The sequence below is a fragment of the Pimephales promelas genome, chromosome 7, assembly GCF_988280905.1.
Source record: "Pimephales promelas chromosome 7, fPimPro1.hap1.1, whole genome shotgun sequence".
NCBI classification, from domain to species: Eukaryota; Metazoa; Chordata; class Actinopteri; order Cypriniformes; family Leuciscidae; genus Pimephales; species Pimephales promelas.
Genome location: NC_142775.1, coordinates 40,946,763 through 40,970,352, shown reverse-complemented (window position 1 = coordinate 40,970,352; position 23,590 = coordinate 40,946,763). Strand labels below are relative to the sequence as shown.

The 23,590-nt window shown below is 33.2% G+C and overlaps 1 protein-coding gene and 1 long non-coding RNA gene across 2 annotated transcripts; one reads left to right on the top strand and one right to left on the bottom strand.

The window, feature by feature from the left end:
- Positions 1-2,046: 2,046 nt before the first annotated feature.
- Positions 2,047-23,590, top strand: glra2 (glycine receptor, alpha 2). Its single transcript, XM_039670007.2, has 9 exons — positions 2,047-2,485; positions 6,355-6,488; positions 9,610-9,677; positions 12,474-12,697; positions 17,102-17,184; positions 17,260-17,397; positions 18,967-19,181; positions 20,866-21,015; positions 22,874-23,590. The coding sequence occupies exons 1-9, from the start codon at positions 2,418-2,420 to the stop codon at positions 23,114-23,116; spliced, it is 1,323 nt and encodes a 440-aa protein (XP_039525941.1). The 5' UTR covers positions 2,047-2,417; the 3' UTR covers positions 23,117-23,590.
- Positions 6,392-12,563, bottom strand: LOC148978407 (uncharacterized). The gene is made up of 3 exons (XR_016169361.1): positions 12,424-12,563; positions 6,916-6,956; positions 6,392-6,515 (listed from the first exon to the last, which is right to left on the bottom strand). It is a non-coding gene; the product is annotated as an uncharacterized LOC148978407 (long non-coding RNA).

The window sequence follows — 23,590 nt, the reverse complement described above, 5'->3', positions numbered from 1 at the left end:
GAGTAGAAGTACAATCCAGTGCAATAAGTTTAACGGGCAGCGGTTTCTGACCAGATGAACAGCTGATGGGAAATGATGTAAACATGTTCCTGTGAGCTGCGAGTTCATCCACAAATGAAGGTTCAGAAACTCCAGATAAAATAACAGCATGTGGATCTGAAATGATGAATTGTAAAGTTGTCGTGGACAAATGCTTTGACACACAGAGCGTATGATCCGTCGACTGACACACACAGACGAGAACAGAGTTTGCGGGTTTGCTGAAGTAAACGAGTTTGGACGGCAGTGACAGCGACTGTCAGAGCAACTGAGATTATTCAGCGCCTGAAGCGACACAAAATCATATCCTACGAGCTTCGTGGAAAACTGGAGGCTAGAATGAAAATCACCTGATACTAAACGGCTCCGGTCTCAGATGTCAGTGTCTCGTACTTTATCACAGAGTTCATTTGGATCAAACTGACACAATCTGGAGTCAATATGAGTCAGAGTCACATAATGAAATAATGATTTCATATAGAGAGCAGCGGTTTAATAACACAGTGTTATTCGGATTCAGTCAAGGTTTTCTCAAAGTTACGAACAAACATTCTTTCAGTAAAATTATTAATGTTCCTTCAGTTTTCTGGTCTTTAATAATGTTCTCATGTTAAAACGTTATTTATACATCATTGGTGGAACTGTTTTAAATGTTACTTTGTTTCAGAGAGATTTCCGTTTGAAAAATGATAAAATGGAATGTTTTATCAACATTCACACTCACAAAATGAAGTCATTATCCTAAATTTGATTGAAGAAAGATTTTAGACACAATTTTAAATAAATTAGTTTAGTTGGGTCAACACAATTTATTTGTTTTACGTCACACAAACGTTTGTGTGAAACTTCATACTCAGAGAGAGAGAGAGAGAGAGAGAGAGAGAGAGAGAGAGAGAGAGAGAGAGAGAGAGAGAGAGAAAATATTTAATATCTGACATTATTTAATAAAGCAATAAGCCACGAGAAGCTGCATATTATGTGATTTTAGCGGCTGTTCTTATACAACGCAAACTAAATTCTTTATTTTATATAAAAACGGCAATATATAAAACAAGACAAAATAATTTATAATTGATAATGATAATAGTCGATTCTTCCACCAAGTAATATAGCTAACAGTGGGTTAAGGTTAACAAACAGAAATACAGAGTCAATTAAAACAAACAAAAAAAATAAAAATAACATGAGATAAAAAAGTAGTAAATCCATCTCCAGATTTCATAACTGTGCTCATATGCTGCTCTGGGATATAACGGGTGTCTGAACTGAGGCGAGACTCGAGAAGAGCCTTTCCTCGGCGGCGCTGATGTGATGCTGTCAGTCACAGGCGTGACCCGGCTGTCACTCAGCAACAAGCTCAACCTTTTAGCATTTGCAATCATGTGCTAAGTGAATCTGTTTCCAAGGCAACCTGGGTTCCCGCTAAATTCCCAAGAGGTGTGTGCTGGTGAGCCTATTGTTTATTTCCTTTTTAATTTGATAGGTATAAAAAAAGAAGAAGAAGAATATAATGAAATATGGAGGTTGAGCACAATATTCTTTCTTTTTTTTTTTAAAGATGACCAGCCTACTTTACCTGCAAATAGAGAATTTATAATGTTTATAAATTTTTATGTGCAAAAATATATGTATAAGTGACCCGAATCAGTGTGCGAATTACTGAGTAACTCAAATAAAATTGAACATTTAGTGTTTTTTTTATGAATTATTGCAGTTTTTACTCTAAATGATTTATAGTTGCACATCATTATTGTGTTAATAATCTTGAATCAGAATAACAGTCACATCTCTTCTCTGATGACGAGGGCGGGGCAACCTGTCACTCACATGAGATCCACCAATAGCAAACCACAAGCATTCAATCATCCAATCAATTCCCCACAGACACAATCAAGCCCCGCCTACATTTATTCTTGTTCGCGTCGCGATGCGTTTCGCTCGGATATAGGCTATGACACGACCAGAGCAAATCTCTTCTATATGAAGATCCTGGTTCAGGCTTTGAACGACACCCTCCATAATTCGTACCCTTATAATATTTCAATATTCCTCCCTGAACAAAATCCACTCACGATCCACCACTTTGAAACAGTTGCGCATGCGCAGACAGAAGCGCGGAGCTGCCCGAGTGCTGAACCCCGCGCGCGCCTGTGACACACACACACACACACCGTTTCATCACAAGCTGGATTTCTCTTGTCATCTCTAACGGTGTTTCCTTCAAGCGCGGAATGATTTTAGGAGCTTTGCGGGTTTGTTCGCGGACGCGGTGCGTCTCGGTGTCGGATAAACCATGAGAACCTGCGCTGAAGTGGTTCTGGGTTCACCTGAGGAAAACTGTGCTTTAGTTCGAGAGACGACACGACGGGTGTTCGGGAATGACTCGCCCTTCTGGGAAACTCCTCTCAACTTTACTCGCGTGTTTAATAGGAATGCTCAACTTCAGGTATGTACTTCAGACGCGATCGTTAAAGCAACATCAGTCATATATTAGGTTATGTATTAGTCATATATTAGTATGCATATCGTTTATAAGAGCGTTTCGGCTCGTTCTCTTGTGCGCGGATGCTGACGTGCGTTGCCATGGCAATTAAAGAATGCTCGCATGAAAATTAGAACGTCAAAGAAAACATCAAAGAAGAATCGGAAGTTACTGTTACATCCAGAAATGAAGATTCCATTCTGTTTCTGCGATGTTAAAGGAGGCCGGGGCTAGTTGTCACAGGTCTAATCATAATCAGGCAATCCAAAAATGTATTTATCATTTCTCACATTATCACAGTTTATTCGCTATAGTTTAGAAATCACACTTCAGCAAAACATCATCAGCTCAGCGTGGAGGAATCATTGTTGTTTATTAATGTTACTGAATGTAGTTTTATTTTATTTTTACTTATTAACCAACATATATTACAAAAATATGATGCAGAATTAACAAAAATAATTACAATTTGCTTTGAAATATGTTTGAAACCATACAAAAGCACCGCTAGAGAAAGTAAGCACTGGTTTGACTGGACTTTTTTATATTTTCTTTGAGATTATAATTTTCCACCTTATGCTTTTTGAAATAGTTTGATGTTGATTATTCTGTGAAGAACCTTTCAATCGCACGGCAGGATCTTTATAGTGGGGAATTAAAGGGTTCTTTAGATTATTTAAATGTAGGGGAAATCAGTACTATTCAATTAAAGGTTCTTTATGGAACCAGAAAAGGTTCTTCTATGGCATCAGCTTTTAGAGTCAAACCAAACATTATTCTGACACACCAGATATCATTTTTGATATGTTTCCACTAGTGTGATCAGGACACTATCGTTAATTTATGTGAGGAGAGCAGAATAAATGTGTATGTGAATAGTGTGTGTGAATAGTGTGACAACATGCCCCACTGTGAGGGTCAGTGTTTGTTAAATGCCTGTTTCTTATTCTCCTGGACAACAACAATGGTGGAAATTTGTATGTATGTGTGTCAAAACAGAAACTGACTTTCAACAATACACCTTCCCTAAAAAATATTTAGTGAAAGTGTGACAACTAGCCCCGCTGTGACAACTAGCCCCGCTGTGACAACTAGCCCCTATAGCCCCCCCATGTTTAGCATGTTTACTGATGTTTATCAATGTTTTATGAATGTTTATTGATGTTTATTGATGTTTAGTGAATGTTTACTGATGTTTAGTGAATGTTTATTGATGTTTACTGATGTTTATTGATGTTTAGTGAATGTTTACTGATGTTTACTGATGTTTAGTGAATTTTTTCTTGATGTTTAGTGAATGTTTACTGATGTTTAGTGAATGTTTACTGATGTTTATTGATGTTTATTGATGTTTACTGATGTTTATTGATGTTTACTGATGTTTATTGATGTTTAGTGAATGTTTATTGATGTTTATTGATGTTTAGTGAATGTTTACTGATGTTTAGTGAATGTTTATTGATGTTTACTGATGTTTATTGATGTTTAGTGAATGTTTACTGATGTTTACTGATGTTTAGTGAATGTTTACTGATGTTTATTGATGTTTACTGATGTTTAGTGAATGTTTACTGATGTTTAGTGAATGTTTACTGATGTTTATTGATGTTTATTGATGTTTACTGATGTTTATTGATGTTTAGTGAATGTTTATTGATGTTTATTGATGTTTACTGATGTTTATTGATGTTTAGTGAATGTTTACTGATGTTTATTGATGTTTAGTGAATGTTTACTGATGTTTATTGATGTTTAGTGAATGTTTACTGATGTTTACTGATGTTTACTGAATGTTTACTGATGTTTACTGAATGTTTACTGATGTTTACTGAATGTTTATTGATGTTTAGTGAATGTTTACTGATGTTTAGTGAATGTTTACTGATGTCTATTGATCTTTACTGAATGTTTATTGATGTTTAGTGAATGTTTACTGATGTTTATTGACGTTTAGTGAATGTTTACTGATGTTTACTGAATGTTTACTGATGTTTAGTGAATGTTTATTGATGTTTATTGATGTTTAGTGAATGTTTATTGATGTTTAGTGAATGTTTACTGATGTTTACTGATGTTTAGTGAATGTTTATTGATGTTTATTGATGTTTATTGATGTTTAGTGAATGTTTACTGATGTTTATTGATGTTTAGTGAATGTTTACTGATGTTTACTGAATGTTTACTGATGTTTAGTGAATGTTTATTGATGTTTATTGATGTTTAGTGAATGTTTATTGATGTTTAGTGAATGTTTACTGATGTTTACTGATGTTTAGTGAATGTTTATTGATGTTTATTGATGTTTAGTGAATGTTTACTGATGTTTAGTGAATGTTTACTGATGTTTATTGATGTTTAGTGAATGTTTATTGATGTTTAGTGATTGTTTACTGATGTTTATTGATGTTTAGTGAATGTTTGCTGATGTTTATTGATGTTTACTGAATGTTTATTGATGTTTAGTGAATGTTTACTGATGTTTATTGACGTTTAGTGAATGTTTACTGATGTTTACTGAATGTTTATTGATGTTTAGTGAATGTTTACTGATGTTTAGTGAATGTTTACTGATGTCTATTGATCTTTACTGAATGTTTATTGATGTTTAGTGAATGTTTACTGATGTTTATTGATGTTTAGTGAATGTTTGCTGATGTTTATTGATGTTTAGTGAATGTTTACTGATGTTTATTGATGTTTAGTGAATGTTTACTGATGTTTATTGATGTTTATTGATGTTTAGTGAATGTTTACTGATGTTTATTGATGTTTAGTGAATGTTTGCTGATGTTTATTGATGTTTAGTGAATGTTTACTGAATGTTTATTGATGTTTAGTGAATGTTTACTGATGTTTAGTGAATGTTTACTGATGTTTAGTGAATGTTTACTGATGTTTATTGATGTTTAGTGAATGTTTGCTGATGTTTATTGATGTTTACTGAATGTTTATTTATGTTTAGTGAATGTTTACTGATGTTTAGTGAATGTTTACTGATGTTTACTGATGTTTACTGATGTTTAGTGAATGTTTACTGATGTTTAGTGAATGTTTACTGATGTTTAGTGAATGTTTACTGATGTTTAGTGAATGTTTAGTGAATGTTTACTGATGTTTAGTGAATGTTTATTGATGTTTAGTGAATGTTTACTGATGTTTAGTGAATGTTTAGTGAATGTTTATTGATGTTTAGTGAATGTTTAGTGAATGTTTACTGATGTTTAGTGAATGTTTATTGATGTTTAGTGAATGTTTAGTGAATGTTTACTGATGTTTAGTGAATGTTTATTGATGTTTAGTGAATGTTTACTGATGTTTAGTGAATGTTTAGTGAATGTTTACTGATGTTTAGTGAATGTTTATTGATGTTTAATGTTTACTGATGTTTAGTGAATGTTTACTGATGTTTAGTGAATGTTTAGTGAATGTTTATTGATGTTTAGTGAATGTTTACTGATGTTTAGTGAATGTTTACTGATGTTTATTGAATGTTTACTGATGTTTATTGATGTTTATTGAATGTTTACTGATGTTTAGTGAATGTTTACTGATGTTTAGCGAATGTTTACTGATGTTTATTGAATGTTTACTGATGTTTATTGATGTTTATTGATGTTTACTGATGTTTAGTGAATGTTTACTGATGTTTAGTGAATGTTTACTGATGTTTTTTGAATGTTTACTGATGTTTATTGAATGTTTACTGATGTTTATTGATGTTTAGTGAATGTTTACTGATGTTTAGTGAATGTTTACTGATGTTTATTGAATGTTTACTGATGTTTATTGATGTTTAGTGAATGTTTACTGATGTTTACTCACTCCTGTCTCAGGATAACGGCAGGGCAAGAGAACGAGAGACTGTTCGCTCTGGAATCTCCATCTTCGATGTCGCCCTCAGATTTCCTGGACAAACTGATGGGCCGAACGTCGGGATATGATGCGCGGATTCGACCCAACTTCAAAGGCAGGTTCAGTTCTGGTTTACAATCTCCTGAATGTGAATCAGTCAAACATTCTGATAATGCTTTCAGACATCAAGAGTTTCGGACTGAGTTACTACGCAATTATTATGTATTATGAATTTATCATCATTACTCCAGTCTTCAGTGTCGCATGATCCTTCAGAAATCACTCTAATATGAGGATCTGATGATCAACAAACATTTATGATTATCATCAGTGTTGAAAACAATTCATATTTTTCATAATTTAAAAAGGATTTTTATTTTCATTCAATGGACATTTCATTTCAGAATCTTTTGTAACATTATAAATGTCTTTACTGCCACTTTTGATCAGTGTAATGCATCCTTGATGAATAAAAAATGAAACATAAATACTTGACTGAACAATAGTGATAGATAGAAATACATAATGAATTATTTACTCACCCTCATGACGTCACTCCACATCCATATGCTGTGATTAATTTCTGTGAAACACAAAAGAAGAATTTTTTAAAGAATGTTCAATGTTGGTAAAAAATAAACTTTTAAGTGAACACTTTTATACTTTGTTTAGTGCATCAAATACAACCATAATGTATTTTTTTTTTTCATATTACACAGATTTTTTTTGTTCAATACAGCAACAAGAATTTTGGATAAAATGTGCATAATTGACTAAAATTAATGTCACAATGCAAAAAAAAAGTAATCTAAAGGCTTCCTTTCATTAAGCAAAATATAATCGATTAGTTTTGAGTGAAATATGACCGGGACAGATTATTAACAGATTCACTTTTCATTTGTTTTAAACGGAAACCCCACAAAAAAGGTCTAGTTTATATCATAGATGTTATAGAAATAACATTTTTTAAAGCATTTAGGATATTTAATGACTCAACAAGTTTGATCAAACCTTCAAAATAAATGGTAAACATCTGATTTTTTAAAATATTTTAATTATGAGGAAAAAACACACTAAACTTGGTATTTATCTAACAAAATTATTAGTCAAACTACAGATAAATGTTTATTTTACAATGATAAACATGTGTTCATAATTTCTTTGCCAGGACAAAAATAAATTTTGCACAATTTGTCACGTTTCATTGCCGTATTATCACTAATAAAACAAGAAAAACTACACAATATGACAACATAATCTATAATGATATTTGTATAAAGGGTGAAGAGGTGAATTTCACTTGGACACTCCTGCATTCCCTGGTGAAAAAGACGTACAATTAAGTGTATTAAAAATGTATTTCAATATGTTTTTAGTTCAATACAAATATAATGTAATGCATTTTTAATACACTTAATTGTATGTCTTTCTCACCTGGGTTAGTCCATGTTAAAATTAGTGTTCATTAATGAAACCTTATTGTAAAGTGTGTCCAAACACAGCATAAATGATTGAAGTATCCGTATATATCCCCCATTCATCTGCGCATGCAATATTGAGCGGCTACTGGAAGCTGATGGTACTTGGGTCGCAGTATAAGATGTTTTTGGTGCCTGTCAGACCGAAGGACAGGCTGAAGAACACAGTGGACTTCTTCTGATGTATTATTTAAAGAGGCCATATAGTCTTGATGCTGTTTTTAAGCTCTAGAACAGGTTTTCCTGCACGAATGTTGATTATTCTCCTCATATTCTCCATTGTTGCGGCAGTCTGTCAGTAACGCTTAGAGTTTCCCGTAATCATCGTTAACTATAGTCGTTAAGTGTGTCGTTATCAGCAGTTCAACGAGTCGGTGTTTCCTAAAACCATAGTTCTGACGAACATACACAAACTGCGTCGCAGAGGAGTATGTGTGAGCGACAGATTAATTCAGACATATTCATTAAAAGTATTATTACTCCAAACGTGTGACATCATTAACCAACGAGGTTGAACGACCGATTCACGACAATATGGTTTCGGGAAACAGTCGCGACGAGTGGATTTCTTAGTGAACCAGCGAGTTACGGCGAGAAACACACCCCTGATTGGTTCCTGTCTCTGTGAAGCCCCTCCTCCTGAAAGCACACTGAGCTCTGATTGGTCGGCTGGAGCGGTGTGTTGCGATTGAGTGTGTTTGGGAAATGTCCCGCCCCTTTCCATAACCGCCAGTTTAACACACTACTAACTCACTCACCCAGGCCCCGCCCCTTTATTCTGCGCATTAATTATTATAATGAGGAATATTGTGACGTGTTCAAACTCAGAAGAAACTCAAGATACAATGGATATTGGATACACACAATTATTTGTATCTATTAAAGTAGAATGATGTGCTTCTGCTCAGGTATTCTGGCACAGACGGATGTTTGAGTGATTAAAACGCACAACATTGACGAGGTTCAGAAACCTCAGAGCGCATCTAATGGACTATTTATAGTCACCGGCGCCTGGAGTACTCTAATAAACTCCTTTCATGATATTCAACAAGAATGACAGGTTATGATCTACTCCGAAATTAGATATTCACTAAAAACAGTTTAGTGTAGAAACAACTGTCACTTTAAAAAAAAAAAACAGCAAGAAACACTTTGAATTAAATGTGAAATTATGTGGAAAAACTAGTATTTTCCAATAATAACTTTACAGTCAGTCTGAATCTGTTCATATCATCATTTTTCAGTGGATATTTACTGTTTTATTGCATTAAATTTGAATGATTGTTCTCTTGTCTTCTGATTGAGAAAAAAACGTTCATACGGTTTAATAAAGATCATTCAGAGCAATATTTCCATTGATTTGTTTATCAGAAGCTTTGATCTTACAAACGAGAGTTATTGATTAAAGAGGCCAAACGCCTCAAAAACAAACCGTTCAGAAGATTAAAGAAATAGTGAAGCACAGAATAGAGTTAAATAATAAAATTGGCAACTGATATGTATGATTTTAGTTAAATTGATCCTCATATTAGAGTGATTTCTGGAGGATCATGTGACACTGAAGACTGGAGTAATGATGCTGAAAATCACAGGAATAAATTACACTTTATTATATATTCACATAGAAAACTGATGATTTACATTATAATAATATTTCACAATTTTTACTGTATTTAAGATTAATTTTGAATGGTTGTATATGTCATGAATGGTGACCTATGGGTTCGCTTCTGTGGTTTTTAACTCATGTTTCTGCAGGTCCACCTGTGAACGTCACATGCAACATCTTCATCAACAGCTTCGGCTCGGTGACGGAGACCACTATGGTAAGTGATCTGTGCTTTAATTACGCCTGTGCTAAAAACACAAACTGACTCAATGTGACATTAACTCTCCATCTGACTGAGCTGGAATATAAAACACGTGTGGATAAAGCAACGTTTCCATCACATGTGTTCAAGAGAACAAAATCGTCTCTTTCTGGGAAACTGATGCAAAATATCAGTAATAAAACTGTAAATGTGTCATGAACCAATCATAAACGAGTGTGTGTCGAGCGTCAGACGACACACAGTAAACGCTTTTGTGTTCTCCGGCGTTTGGGAACACACTCGTGTGTGTGTGAGACGCTTCTGGAGGGAATAAACCCAATCATTCTGATCACACACTCCGACTCTCAGAAACACCAAACCAACATTAGAGACGCTGCGACGCTATTGGTCCGCTGGATACGCCAGTTATCCAATCACAGCTGACGCTGAGTTTATCGTGGGGTAATTGTTGCACATTGTGGGAATTTTTTGATAAACATTTTTCCAACAATTGTTTGCAGTTTTTTGTTGTTGTTGTAATTGATGCACGTTTCCACACTGTAAAACGTGTTCAGTTCACTTAACTTAAAATAAATTGCCTTATAATTATTAAGTAGCCTAAATAAACTAAATGCTTAATCAAAAAAAAAAATTATTGTCAAGTTCACATAACTTAATTTTTTCAATTAAGCATTACGTTTGTTTACTTAATAATTTTAAGGCAACGGGTTCACTAAAGGTTTTAAAGTAAGTGAACTGAACACTTTTTTAAACAATATCCCCAATTTGCATGAAAATAATTGGATCGAAACACAGCTAATGACGACGCGACGACTCAAACACTCAATATTTTACTAAAGTATGAGGTTATTAGGGGTTTATTCAGTTAATATGTTTTCAATCATAGTTTATGCTCATTTTATTAACAAATAAAAAATATTCATCAGTCATTTTTTTAAACACATTTTTAAAATTTCTATTTTTCCATCCACTTTTTTATGCAATATCCCAAAACGCACATAAAAATGGGTGGATGGAAACATGGCTACAGACTCGATTTACTACTACATGCTCTTGAAGCAATTCTCTTCATAGTGTTTAATCAGAATGAAGGTGAAATTAATTGACAAAGTCAAATTAATTTGGACCAATGTGAAGTGTTTTAGCGTTTAAGCTGTAAAAAATGATTTTGCACAGATTAAGTTTAAGTATTTCTACTTCAAAGCTTCATATTTATTTCAATGTGTTATTTGCCTTTTTTAAGTAGTAATTTCTGTGAAAAAAATTGTTTATTGTATCCAAATGATAAACAAATGGAAGAACTACTAATTTATACCAGTAATTTAAAACACACACACACACACACATTTTATGTTTTGATGAGTGCATTTATCTTGGTTATTATATTATATGCAACTAATTAATTTGTGTGAATCTTTTTGTAATGTCACAGTTTGCTCGTTACGAGTGGAACAAAAGGTCTGGCTAATTGATTAACTCAACACAGTTTCCAAAGAGCTTCGTCTCAAACCCTGAATGGATTTCTATAGCTAAACTTTGAACAAAAACACACAGAAATGTTTATAAAGTTACTGAATGGCTTTGCAATGCACGTTAAAATCATGTCGTTTGAACGGAGAAAAGGAGAAATTACAACAATGCATGTTTTGTTCTTGATGGCGGCCTTTTATGAAATACTGTGCTAAATGCTCATGCTGTGAAAGGCTTTTATTTTATCAGAAGGTCTGCTGATCCTCTGTCTGTATGCCAGATATAAAGCGTCTCTTGGGTGTTTTCTGAATCACAAAGTCAACATGAAAATATAACTGCAAGCAGCCATTAACGGGCCAAGCACAAAGAAGACACGATACGTCATGCTAGCATCAGGCTAGACGCAATAAGGAGAAATATTAGAAATAAAAGACATATTAAGATTATTTCAAGATTATTTATGGCTGAAAAATCACAAATACAGTCACTAGTCATATGATTTAATGGTTTATCACTTCCGACCAATAGGTGGCGCTGTGACTATATTGAAGTCTTATGGTCAGAGTGAGGTGACAATGACACATGCAAAGTTTGGTGTTTAATATACCAAATCATTGCAGAGATAAAGTCTCAGAGTCAACTTTGTTGGTGCGGTATACGAAAACTATATAGACACGAAATCCATAAATATTTGCCGGCATGTTCTGAAGATGATCGAATTTGATGAAAATCAGACCAACGGTCTAGGAGGAGTTCAAAAATGTAGGTTTTTAAAGAAAATAAAAATGGCGGACAGGAAGTTCGTCCGACTATGGCAAAATTGGTATCAATGTTCTCGGCAGGACCAGTTTCATTAAAAAAAGGCCAATTTAATAAAAAGTTATTATAATTTTTGGAAATGTCTTAATATCTTTTGACCAAAAGGTGGCGCTGCCCCCTCAATGTTTTGAGTACTGTTAGGGCATGGTGCCGATGACACATACCGAGATTCATAACAATACGCCAAAAAATCGTAGTTCATAAAATAGTATTTTTTATAAACGTATTGTAAAAAAATGGCCGACGCCCGAAATTGTCGATATGGGGAAGTTGGGTATTGTTCAACTCGGCTTGCTGCACCGAATCTAAAAAGACCATTTTTATGAGTTTTGGTGAAACACATTAGAAGTTATAATCATAAAAATTCAGCCATAATCATCAAAAATTTTAACAAATAAAGGCTTGAAATATCTGAATTTGCATGTGAGTCTATATAATATATTAGTTTCACCTTTTAAGTTGAATTACTGCATCAGAAATGATGTCTGGTGTGTGTGTCAGGACTACAGGGTGAACATCTTCCTCCGGCAGAAGTGGAACGACCCGCGGCTGGCGTACAGCGAGTACCCGGACTCGTCTCTGGACCTCGACCCGTCCATGCTGGACTCCATCTGGAAACCTGACCTGTTCTTCGCCAACGAGAAAGGAGCCAATTTCCACGACGTCACGACGGACAACAAGCTCCTGAGGATCTTCAAGGACGGGACCGTTCTGTACAGCATCAGGTGCGAAGATCTTTAATATTCGATACGCAACACGATCAAAACTGCGTTCACACGCGATCTCTGCAGTCCTCAGTGTGTGACGGATAGTTTACAGTGTTTATCGGGTAAAAGCTCTTTAACTGTCCAGACGTCCTCCTTCAGCTCCAGCTTCACGAGTCTGTAAATCTGATCTTCATCAAGGAAACGCAAGAATAACTTTGATATTGTGAGTAATATTTCAGCCGAACTGAGCTTTACTTGATCATCCGTCATCATTTATTATATATCAGTTGAAAGTAATTCACCCTGTTTGATCAAATGACACAAATCTGTTGAAATATATGGTATAAATATGAAAATGTGCACACACCAAAAAAGGAAACCCATTACTGAGGCAAAATACAGAATAAAAGAGCGAATCTGCATGTGTGTGTTTAGTTAATAATCATATCTGACACATCATGGCTCATATAGTGAGAATATGGATAAAAACAGCTTTAAACTGAGCAAAAATATGCAGTTTTCTGCAGATGCTGATATTCAGTGCCGGCGCTATGGGGGGGCATTAGGGGGCAATGCCCCCCCAAATGTATTTTGTGCCCCCCCAAATTGAATTATGATATAATTTACAAAATAATATCAGTTTAATTTAATTCACATTTCAGTGAGAAATAGTACAAATATATGTCTACAAACGGCTCATTAGCTGAAAATACAATAAAGCCAACATAAAAACCAGTGTGACGCTGTGAGGAAACCCCCCCTGCCGCCCCCACAATCACGCACGTTAATACTTGAATGAAATGATTTTCAGTTGGCGCGACCGCGCGAGCTTCCTGCATTCAAAACAAAGCAAACAGATGAAAACTCTCCAAAAATGGAAATTAGAAAATGGTTCAATACCACAGTTTCTCCTTACACATCGATTACCCCATACAGCAAGACAACGGCAGCCCGGCTTTGGTATTTGGTGCTTCTACCGTGTGTTGTAGTCGAGACCGAGACCAAAGACAGTCGAGTCCGAGTCGTAAGTGTAGCTATTTATCTAACTGGCATGTACTGTAATGTTCACTATGTGTTGTCACGTGATGAAACTAATAGTTTAGTTGGCCTAGTTTTTACGCTGCATTGTCCTGAAATGTCACTCACTCCCGCCGTGGAGAAACAGGTGTTTAAGCCTATATTTTCTTGTAAATGGAAATTGTAGAATAATATCTGTGTATGTTGTGGGTGTTTTTTATTTGTTAAAGGTGTTAAAGGTTTTATTTGATAAAGGTAACTACATGATGCTTTTTTAAGGCTACGAATGTAAATGCTTATGTTAGAACATAGCAGAATAAAGATGAGTAACTTAGCTTTTTTTTTTCTCACTTCCGCCATTGAGATAGCATATAAACGGCTATTCTGTCAGTGAGAGACTGTGTACATGTTCGTTAGCTTTGCTATTATAAAGCTGTGGTCAGAGTCGGTCTTGCAATTTTTTTTTTTTTTTTTTTTGTATAGGCCTATTTAACCCTTGATCAAATTTCTTAAGAGTCGCTCGTCTTGCAACAATGTGTAATGTTTTATGTGTTTATTGTGTGGGTTGCATTACTTCATGTTAATAGCTAACAGAAAAGGCAGTAGCAATAATAAATATAGGATATCTAATATCGGAAAAAAAGTCCCCATACCTACCTAGTGCCCACCCATTGAAAATAAATGCCCCCCTGCTAAAAGCGGTCTGAAGCCGGCTCTGCTGATATTTATATGTAATTTTAACGATTGTGATGTAAATCAATAACAGTATAGCTGATACTTATATTAAATGCATATAAATATGAATATGCGCTAATAAGATGATATTGAAATACTTTATGATCAAATCTCTGTAGTTGTAAAACAAATAATGCAAAATTGCAATGCAATACAGTGATGATCTAGAGCAGCCTTTCTCAAAGTGGGTGCCGCGGCACACTGGGGTGCCCCCTAGCTGTGTCAGGGGTGCCGCCAAAAAATTACGTAGGCTAAAAAAAAAAGTGAAAAAAAACCCCCAGAAAAAAAAACAGCTGACATTTCATATATAAATATATTTGAATTTACATTCTTCTTTTTAAACATATGAACATATTAATACAATTGTAAATTCATTTTAGATAAATATATAAAATTAATCATAAAAAAATCCGTCTCACAAGACCGAAGCAAGACACACACAACTTGACGCAAGTGACGCAATCCATAGCAACGCGTTATAGCAACACCTCAGACTGACAGAAACGTAAAAATAAACGTGAATTTATGCCACTTTAGTTACAGCATTATGGATTGTTTTTTGAAAAGAAAATCCCCACAAGAGCCGGGGATTTTTATTTTATTTTATCTGCATCCTGCACTTCATTTGAGTTCTCCTGGTCTGGATTTGTTATTGGGTTCTTGTATTGGGCGGTCCGTCCACCTCTTACGGTTTTATGGCATTTGTGTCTCTGATTAATTATTTTGTGAATTACTTTCCAAACCTGTGTTTTTAAAGGTACTATAAAGTTTTTATTGTTATTTACAGTTCAAATTATGCTCTGTTCATTACTGTTCTGTCTAACTAAACAAGACATTTGCATTTAAATTTGGGTTATGCAGTGTTTTGAAATTATATTTTACACTGGGGTGCCTTGAGATTTTATGCACTTTTGAAAGGTGCCCTGACTGAAAAAAGTTTGAGAAAGGCTGATCTAGAGACTAACAAATAAATCTTCCTCAAAAGCCTGATGATCATATTTAATACTCTAATAAATGATGCGTCTGGATAATTAAGTAAACGTCAGTTTTAAAATATAACAATATAAAAGTTTTAGAGTGACACAAACCCAATAACATCACATAATTCATCAAATCCATTGCTAAAACTGTTTATAAAGCGGTTTATTCTTTAACGCTCTGGTCTGATCAGATATAAAGACATTATTAATGAAAATTATTATTATTATTAATCACGTCTGGCAGTTCTGATGTAGTTCAGCGATTCCTCGTTACACCGCATAAAGAGAACAAGCCATTATCAATTAAAGCTCACTTCAACACCTCCAAGAGATCACACACACACACACACACACACACACGTCTGATGTTGTTCAGTGTATAAATATAATGATTGAAATAAATGTAAAAACAAGGCCATTATTGATCAGTGTTTTGAGAATTATTGTCAGTTTAAAAGAATCAAATAATTAAATGATCAAAACGATTTAAGGAATTACAAAAATATAAATAAAAAATGTAAAAGAAGTTCTAAGAAGTCTAATTGTAGTTGTGAAGTAACTATTTGCAAAAAAATATTTTATTTTAAAACATGCACACATTCATGTCTGACGCTTTTGGTTTCGTCTTATTCATTCATGAATCGCATAAATTAAATGTCGAAATTTGATATAAAAAGAAGTTTGTATACCGTCATATATTCCTTTTCCCCTTATAAAAATTGCATTGAAATAAAACTAATATTACAATAAATATTACAATTTAAAAAAAAGTTTTTTTTGCTTTAGCAACTACCAGAATTATTATAGATTTAAATTTTTTTTAAGTTAAATTATTGAAATTATATATTAAAATGATAGTTTTTAATATAATGTAATTATATGAAATTATAATTGTAATTTAATTATAATTGTATTACAATATATGAAATTGTAATTATATGAAAAACTATAATTACTAAAACTGATATATATATATTTTAAAAAAAATAATAATAAAAAATATGAATTAATTCTACAATAGTCTATAAATAATACTAAAATAACACTGGACCACAATGACAAAAATGTGATTCTTTTATTAAAGCATTATTTTTTAAAATAAAGTTTTCCATTCTGACATAAACTATTCATAAATCGTTCTGATAGTGCTCTAGTCATATTATTTTTCATAGGAGTTTGTTTGACAAGAAATTACAATTTCACTTTTAATTCAATGTCACTTGCTCTTAGCTTTTGTAATGATTTGTGAAATGTCATCAGGTTTAGTTCTCAAATCAGCACATTAGCAAAACAGAAATATGATGTTATATATATGAGATTTCAGCAGCTCTGATTGTAAATGGAGAAACAGAATCTCAGTTACGTTCAGTTTTGAAAATAAGCTGATATGACGCTGTCCTAGATTTCATAAATGATGTTCTATTTATATAAACGTGCACACATCAGCTCGTCGTCAGTGTCTTCATGCATAAGTCATAGTGTCGCTTCAGCTGCAGGTGACGCCTTCATAGAGTTAACTCGACTTTCAGTGTGTTTGATTTACAGCATCAACTATTGCAGAAAAACAGCAAACAATGCTTTACACTTTACAATTCCTAATTTTAATTCTAACGCTTTAACTGCATTGAACTAACATTTACAAATTCGTTTCATAATTGTTGAATTAGAGAAGTGAACTTACTGTTCCCAGGCTGACGTTGATCCTGTCGTGTCCGATGGACCTGAAGAACTTCCCGATGGACGTCCAGACCTGTACGATGCAGCTGGAGAGCTGTGAGTTCCTCAGGAGTTTCTTCATCTCTCATCTCTCTCCTCTTCTTCATCTCTGAATCTGTGTGTGTTCTCCAGTCGGATACACCATGAACGACCTGATCTTCGAGTGGCTGGACAACGGCCCGGTTCAGGTGGCTGATGGTCTGACGTTACCACAGTTCCTCATCAGAGACGAGAAGGACCTGGGCTACTGCACCAAACACTACAACACAGGTCAGAGAGACACACTGGAGTCAAAAATGCTTTTCTTTCTCAGTGTTTGTCTTGTTTCCAGTCCAAATATCTTAAATTTCTTAAATCAAGACGCATTTACTAGATAAGATAAAGAAAATTCTCTAATTTTCTGAATAAATATATATATATATTAGAGCGCGACCGATAAAGGATTTTGAAGGCCGATGCAAATATTTTTTGGTTTTAAAATCCGATATATCGGCCGATATTTTTTTTTTTTTTTTTCAGAAACGCGCAAATAAAACATTAACAGATTTCCCTAACATTAGTTGTTTGTTATTATTTATGAGTTTTAACTTAATTAATGATAATGCATTTTAAAACTAAACTTGTTTCTTTTATTGTCACAACAGAACAGACTGATGATAGTAGCATTAGCTAGCTTTATGGTTAGCTAGTCTATGATGAGCCATAATTTAGCAATGGATTACGTCATACTGCGAACATACATTTTCAATATAACAGTCCGAGGAGAGATGATGCGTCTCATTGCTATAACTGTCACGCGCTATTAAAGAAATACTTCAGTCACATCGTCAAAAGTTAAAACAACAGTCAGTCAACGACACTGTAACAACGTAACGTAACTATTACTAGCTAAACACTCTCGGCTTATTTAACAGCAAAACTGGACATGATAGTCACAAATGTTGTCCTGATTATTAGAGTTAAGAGAACTGATGGGGATGTTCGTTTAATTGTTATTCTAGCAATGTATGTCTCGTGACCAACTCAACGAGTGTTGCCAACAGGAACGGTGTAGAGCGCCCTCTGGTGGACAAACTATACAACTCCAACACTCGTGACATTGTTGAAGCGTGTTTCGTCCGTTTTTATTTTACTTTTGAAATATTCATTTATCGGCCATTATAACTGTCGATACCGATATTTTGGAAAATGCCTAATATTGGTCTGCCGATATATCGGTCTGGCTCTAATATATATATATATATATATATTTGAAGAGTTTAGATGCAAAAGCCTCTAAATGCCATTTGAAATTTTCTTCTTTAATGATGATTTTTATCAAACTTGTATATTTAAGTTCAGTAATTTCACTTAAATGGCAATGATAATTACCTATTAATTGTTACTTAAGTGAAATTACTGAACTTAAATATACAAGTTTGATAAAAAATCATCATCAAAGAAGAAAATTTCAAATGGCATTTAGAGGCTTTTGCATCTGAACTCTTCATATATAATTTTCTTACCCCATTGGAAGACACTTTTGCTTGTTTTCAGGAAATAAGAAAAAAAAAATGGTACATTACTGTACTCTACTCTACTGTACTCTATTATTATTTGTGAAAGGGTCTTTACATTTGCTCAAAAATATAACTTGTTTGTTATAAAAAAAAAACCAAGTATTGCCCAGCTGAAAAAATGTGACACAAAAGCAACTTTAGTTACGTTTTAAGGGAGTAACACAATATTGTAACTCGCCAACACTGCTGAAGTCATAAAACATGTTTCAAGGGTTTTCCGGGACCTACAGTCAAACTGAAGTCCTTTAAGCTGTTGTGTGAACCGCTGGCTGGTGTTTAGGGAAGTTCACGTGCATCGAGGTCAAGTTCCACCTGGAGAGGCAGATGGGATATTACCTGATCCAGATGTACATCCCCAGCCTCCTCATCGTCATCCTCTCCTGGGTCTCCTTCTGGATCAACATGGACGCGGCTCCGGCCCGGGTCGCACTCGGCATCACCACGGTCCTCACCATGACGACCCAGAGCTCGGGGTCACGGGCCTCGCTGCCAAAGGTCAGCCCGCTCACTCACGTCACAACCCGAAATATGAGGATCTGTAACGATATACAGTCATGTTACTCTAGTCTTTATTTCTCTGTTGGTCCGTATATCCGAGTGAAACGCTTCAGCAACAAGAACACATGTGGGCGGGGCTTGATTGTGTCTGTGGGGAATTGATTGGACGGTTGTGGTTTGCTATTGGCTGATCTCATGTGAGTGACAGGTTAAAGCCCCGCCCACATCATCTGAGAAGAGATGCTGCAAGTTAATCGGATTCAAGATTATTAAAACAATAATAATTTATACATGGTTTACACATCATTATTGTTTTAATAATCTTGAATAAGAATAACTGTCGTATACTTTAAAATTAATTGTGGCATTTAGCAACACAAGACATCCATCTTTTATTAATATGATATTCTATCATCAAGAGTTGCGTGACGTCAGAGACTATTAATATTAACTGGAAAGAGTCCTGATTCACAACAACAGAAGCTGGAACTCAATTATCAGGAAGATTCGCTTTTCTGTTCCAGAAGCCATTACTAGACAGCCAATAATCCCATAATCCCTGCTCCTGTTTTACTGGCTCCAATAAAGTCTTTTCTCTAATGACGACGCTGTTGTTTTCTCCAAAAATACGGCAGGATCATGTGACTCGATATGCAAATCAGTGAGATTTAGTGTGCGTAACAGAACGAACATCAGAAGTTCATCTGAGAATAAGTGATAATTCATGCATTTTCAGGTTTTGTTTATTAAAGTTGGACTTTACTGCTGCTAATTCATGGTAATCAGAGCTGGTAAAATATTGATTAGTGTAATAAAACTTCAAATTATCAATTATTGGTAAATTTGATTCATTTCTGTGAACTGTTTTAGTGACTGTGTTATATTTCAGTATATTAAAATATTTAAAAAAAAACTTACTATAATATTAAATGTTCTACTTTGAAATACATAAATAATTTTAAAATTAAATAAGCATAATAAAATAAAAAATGATATATATATATATATATATATATATATATATAAAATGTTCGAGTTAAAAATACATAAATATATTTTTTTTAAATAAGCATAATAAAATAACATATATATATATGAAATAATATATATATATATACACACATTATATATTTTTTACAAAAATACATAAATAAAAAAACTGCATAAATAAAACATATTTTTAAATTAAATGAATAAAATAAAAAATGACACACACACACATATATGTATGTATATATACACACACACATATACATACACATTAAAATATATAAATACTTATTTTACAATTATATATAATAAAAAGTATTAAAATATCAGTATTTTATATATTTAATAAATATATAATTTTGTTATTTTATAAATATATATTTACATATATATATATATATATATATAAAATATTGCAATCATGTCTAAAATATTATTAAAAGCTATTATAATAAATAAATAAATATATATTTATATATGTATGTATATATACATATGTATGTGGCATTTTTTATTTTATTCATTTATTTAAAAATGTTTTTTTATGCATTTTATAGATATTTTTATATATTTTCTATATATATATATATATATATATATATATATATATATATATAGCAATCACGTATAAAATATTATTAAAAGCTATTATAATGAATAAATAAATGAATATGCGATGTGTGTGTGTTAGGTGTCGTATGTGAAGGCGATAGACATCTGGATGGCGGTGTGTTTGCTGTTCGTGTTCGCCGCCCTGCTGGAGTACGCCGGAGTGAACTTCGTCTCCAGACAACAGAAGGAGTTCCTGCGGCTCAAGCGCAGGCAGAGGCGACACGCCAAGGTGCACACACACACACACACACACACACACACACAATATCTAATGTCTTCTTACCAATTTAGTAAATGCATCTTGATTTAAGAATCTGTAGATATTTGGACTGGAAACAAGACAAACAAACTGAGCGAGAAGAGTGTGTTGTGGATCAGTGTGTTGGTGTGTGTCGCCTCTGTTGTGCATCAGTGTGTGACAGAAGACGCTCGTTTAGAAAGGACATCATCTTTAACGAGGAGCGCATTAACACAGAGTCCATTACAAATCCCTCAGTCAAACGCTTCATAATCGCCGCTTCACGTCCACATCTGCAGTCGGTTTGTTTACTCATTAATTATTCACACACACGGGAAAGATTGCTCATATTTGGGGCTCAAACGAATCTCTAATGGGACAAAAATAACATTAAAGGAATAATTTATCCAGTGATTAAAGCTTGTGTGTGTGTGTGTGTGTCGTCTCTGGAGTGCAAACGAGGTGTTCGTCAGAAGAATAATTTTCCATTCAGTTAAACGTACAAAAATACACTATCATAAACTAGTGCGCTATATTAGCCTTCATATGAGTCATGTGATGCTTCAATGATAATGAGTGATAATAAATGATAATTCATTCATCTTCAGGTTTTGTTTTTTTAAAGTTGGACTTTACTGCTGCTTATTTATGTAATTAGCTGGTAAAATATTGATTAGCTAATTAAAATTAGTAATATGCTAATACATGATTCCAAATTCTCCACTAGAGTTGGTAAGTTTGATTTATTTCAGTGAATTAATTTGAAACTGATTCAAGGATTTATTTGGGTTCCAGATGTTCATTGGTCAACCCGTGTTATTATTCAGTATAAATATGTCTAATTTGTTCATGAACAAATCGAAACGATACTTTTATATACTAAATGTTCTAGGTAATAAATAAATAAAAATATATATTTTAACTAAATAAAATTTAATTAACATTTTAATCAAATAAATAATTTATTAAATTAAAAAATATTTTTATAATTATAATATTATAAATTACAGCACATAAATTAGATTCATATTTTTTTAATATATTTGAAAAATATATTTTAAAATAAAAATTACATACATTATATATATTTGTGTGTATGCATGTATATATATTATTATTATATTGTATGTGTGTATTATAATAAAATAAGTAAATTAATATTGTTTAACATGATTCTAAAGTCAATTTTATAAAATTGTGAATTACAGCACATAATATATATAAATATATATATATATATATATTTAAAAAAAAATATATATATATATATATATATATATATATATATTACGGCTGTGCAAAAATTAATTGCGATTAATCGCATCCAAAATAAAAGTCTGTGTTTACAAAATATATTTGTGTGTGCTGTATATAATTATTTTGTGTATATAAATACACACACATGCATGTATTTATTTAAGAAAATGTGTTATTCGTATATAAAATATTTATATTTATATAATATAGATTATGTATTTATATACATATACAGAATTTAAGCACAAATAATTCTTAAATATATACATGCATGCATAGGTATTTATATATACAAAATAATTATATACAGCACACACAAATATATTGTGTAAACTCAGACTTTTATTTTGGATGCGATTAATCGCAATTAATTTTTGCACAGCCCTAATATATATATATATATATATATATATATAATTATTATGATTATTATAAAACAATATTTATCAAATAAAAATTACATACACACACCTGAAGGGGGTTTATTCTGAGATCACACACACACCTGAAGGGTGTGTTTATTCTGAGATAACCGGCTGGATCTACATTATTCGTTATAACACAAATTCCCTCTTTATCTCTGAACACACAGGAGGAAGAGTTACAAGATGGCCGCCTGCACTTCTCCGGCTACAACAAAAGCCCCGCGACCAACGCCATTCAGGGGTCGTCAATCCCGAAGGACTCGGAACCCAACCGGAAGAAGTTTGTGGACCGAGCCAAGCGGATCGACACCGTTTCCCGAGCCGCCTTCCCGATGGTGTTCCTGATCTTCAACGTGTTTTACTGGATCACGTACAAGATCATCCGACACGAGGGCGCCAGGAAGGTCTAGTTCTTCAGTCAGGGACCAACACGCGGGACTTTTACGTGAATATCTGATCAGCAGTGCAGACCATGTTGTTGTTGTTGTTGTTGTTGAAAGGTTTAATACGAGAGACACTGTTTTATATGATTGTCTTTTGGATCTTGATCGTTTTTATGAATCGAGTCGTCACTCTTCTCCCCTTTCTACACGAACACACACCATATATCAAAATCTCACTAAGCACATCAATCTTCAGGTTATATTTCATCCACAAATCAAATATTATATGTTATTACATAATGTACTATAAAATGTTAGAAAAGTCAGGGAATATAATCAAATTTTAAATAAAAACAAATTAATTAGTATAATTTAAATATATATTTAAAAATAAATTACATTGTAATATTGATATATTTATTTTACAATTTAATATAAGATATATATATATATTACACTATTATATATAAAATATTTATAATATTATATATTCTTACACTA

Excerpts from the sequence above, each read along its gene's own strand:
- glra2 (XM_039670007.2), top strand. The coding sequence starts at position 2,418 with ATGACTCGCCCTTCTGGGAAACTCCTCTCAACTTTACTCGCGTGTTTA. Across the intron at positions 6,489-9,609 it reads GATTCGACCCAACTTCAAAG|GTCCACCTGTGAACGTCACA; the intron begins GCAGGTTCAGTT and ends ATGTTTCTGCAG. Across the intron at positions 12,698-17,101 it reads ACCGTTCTGTACAGCATCAG|GCTGACGTTGATCCTGTCGT; the intron begins GTGCGAAGATCT and ends TACTGTTCCCAG.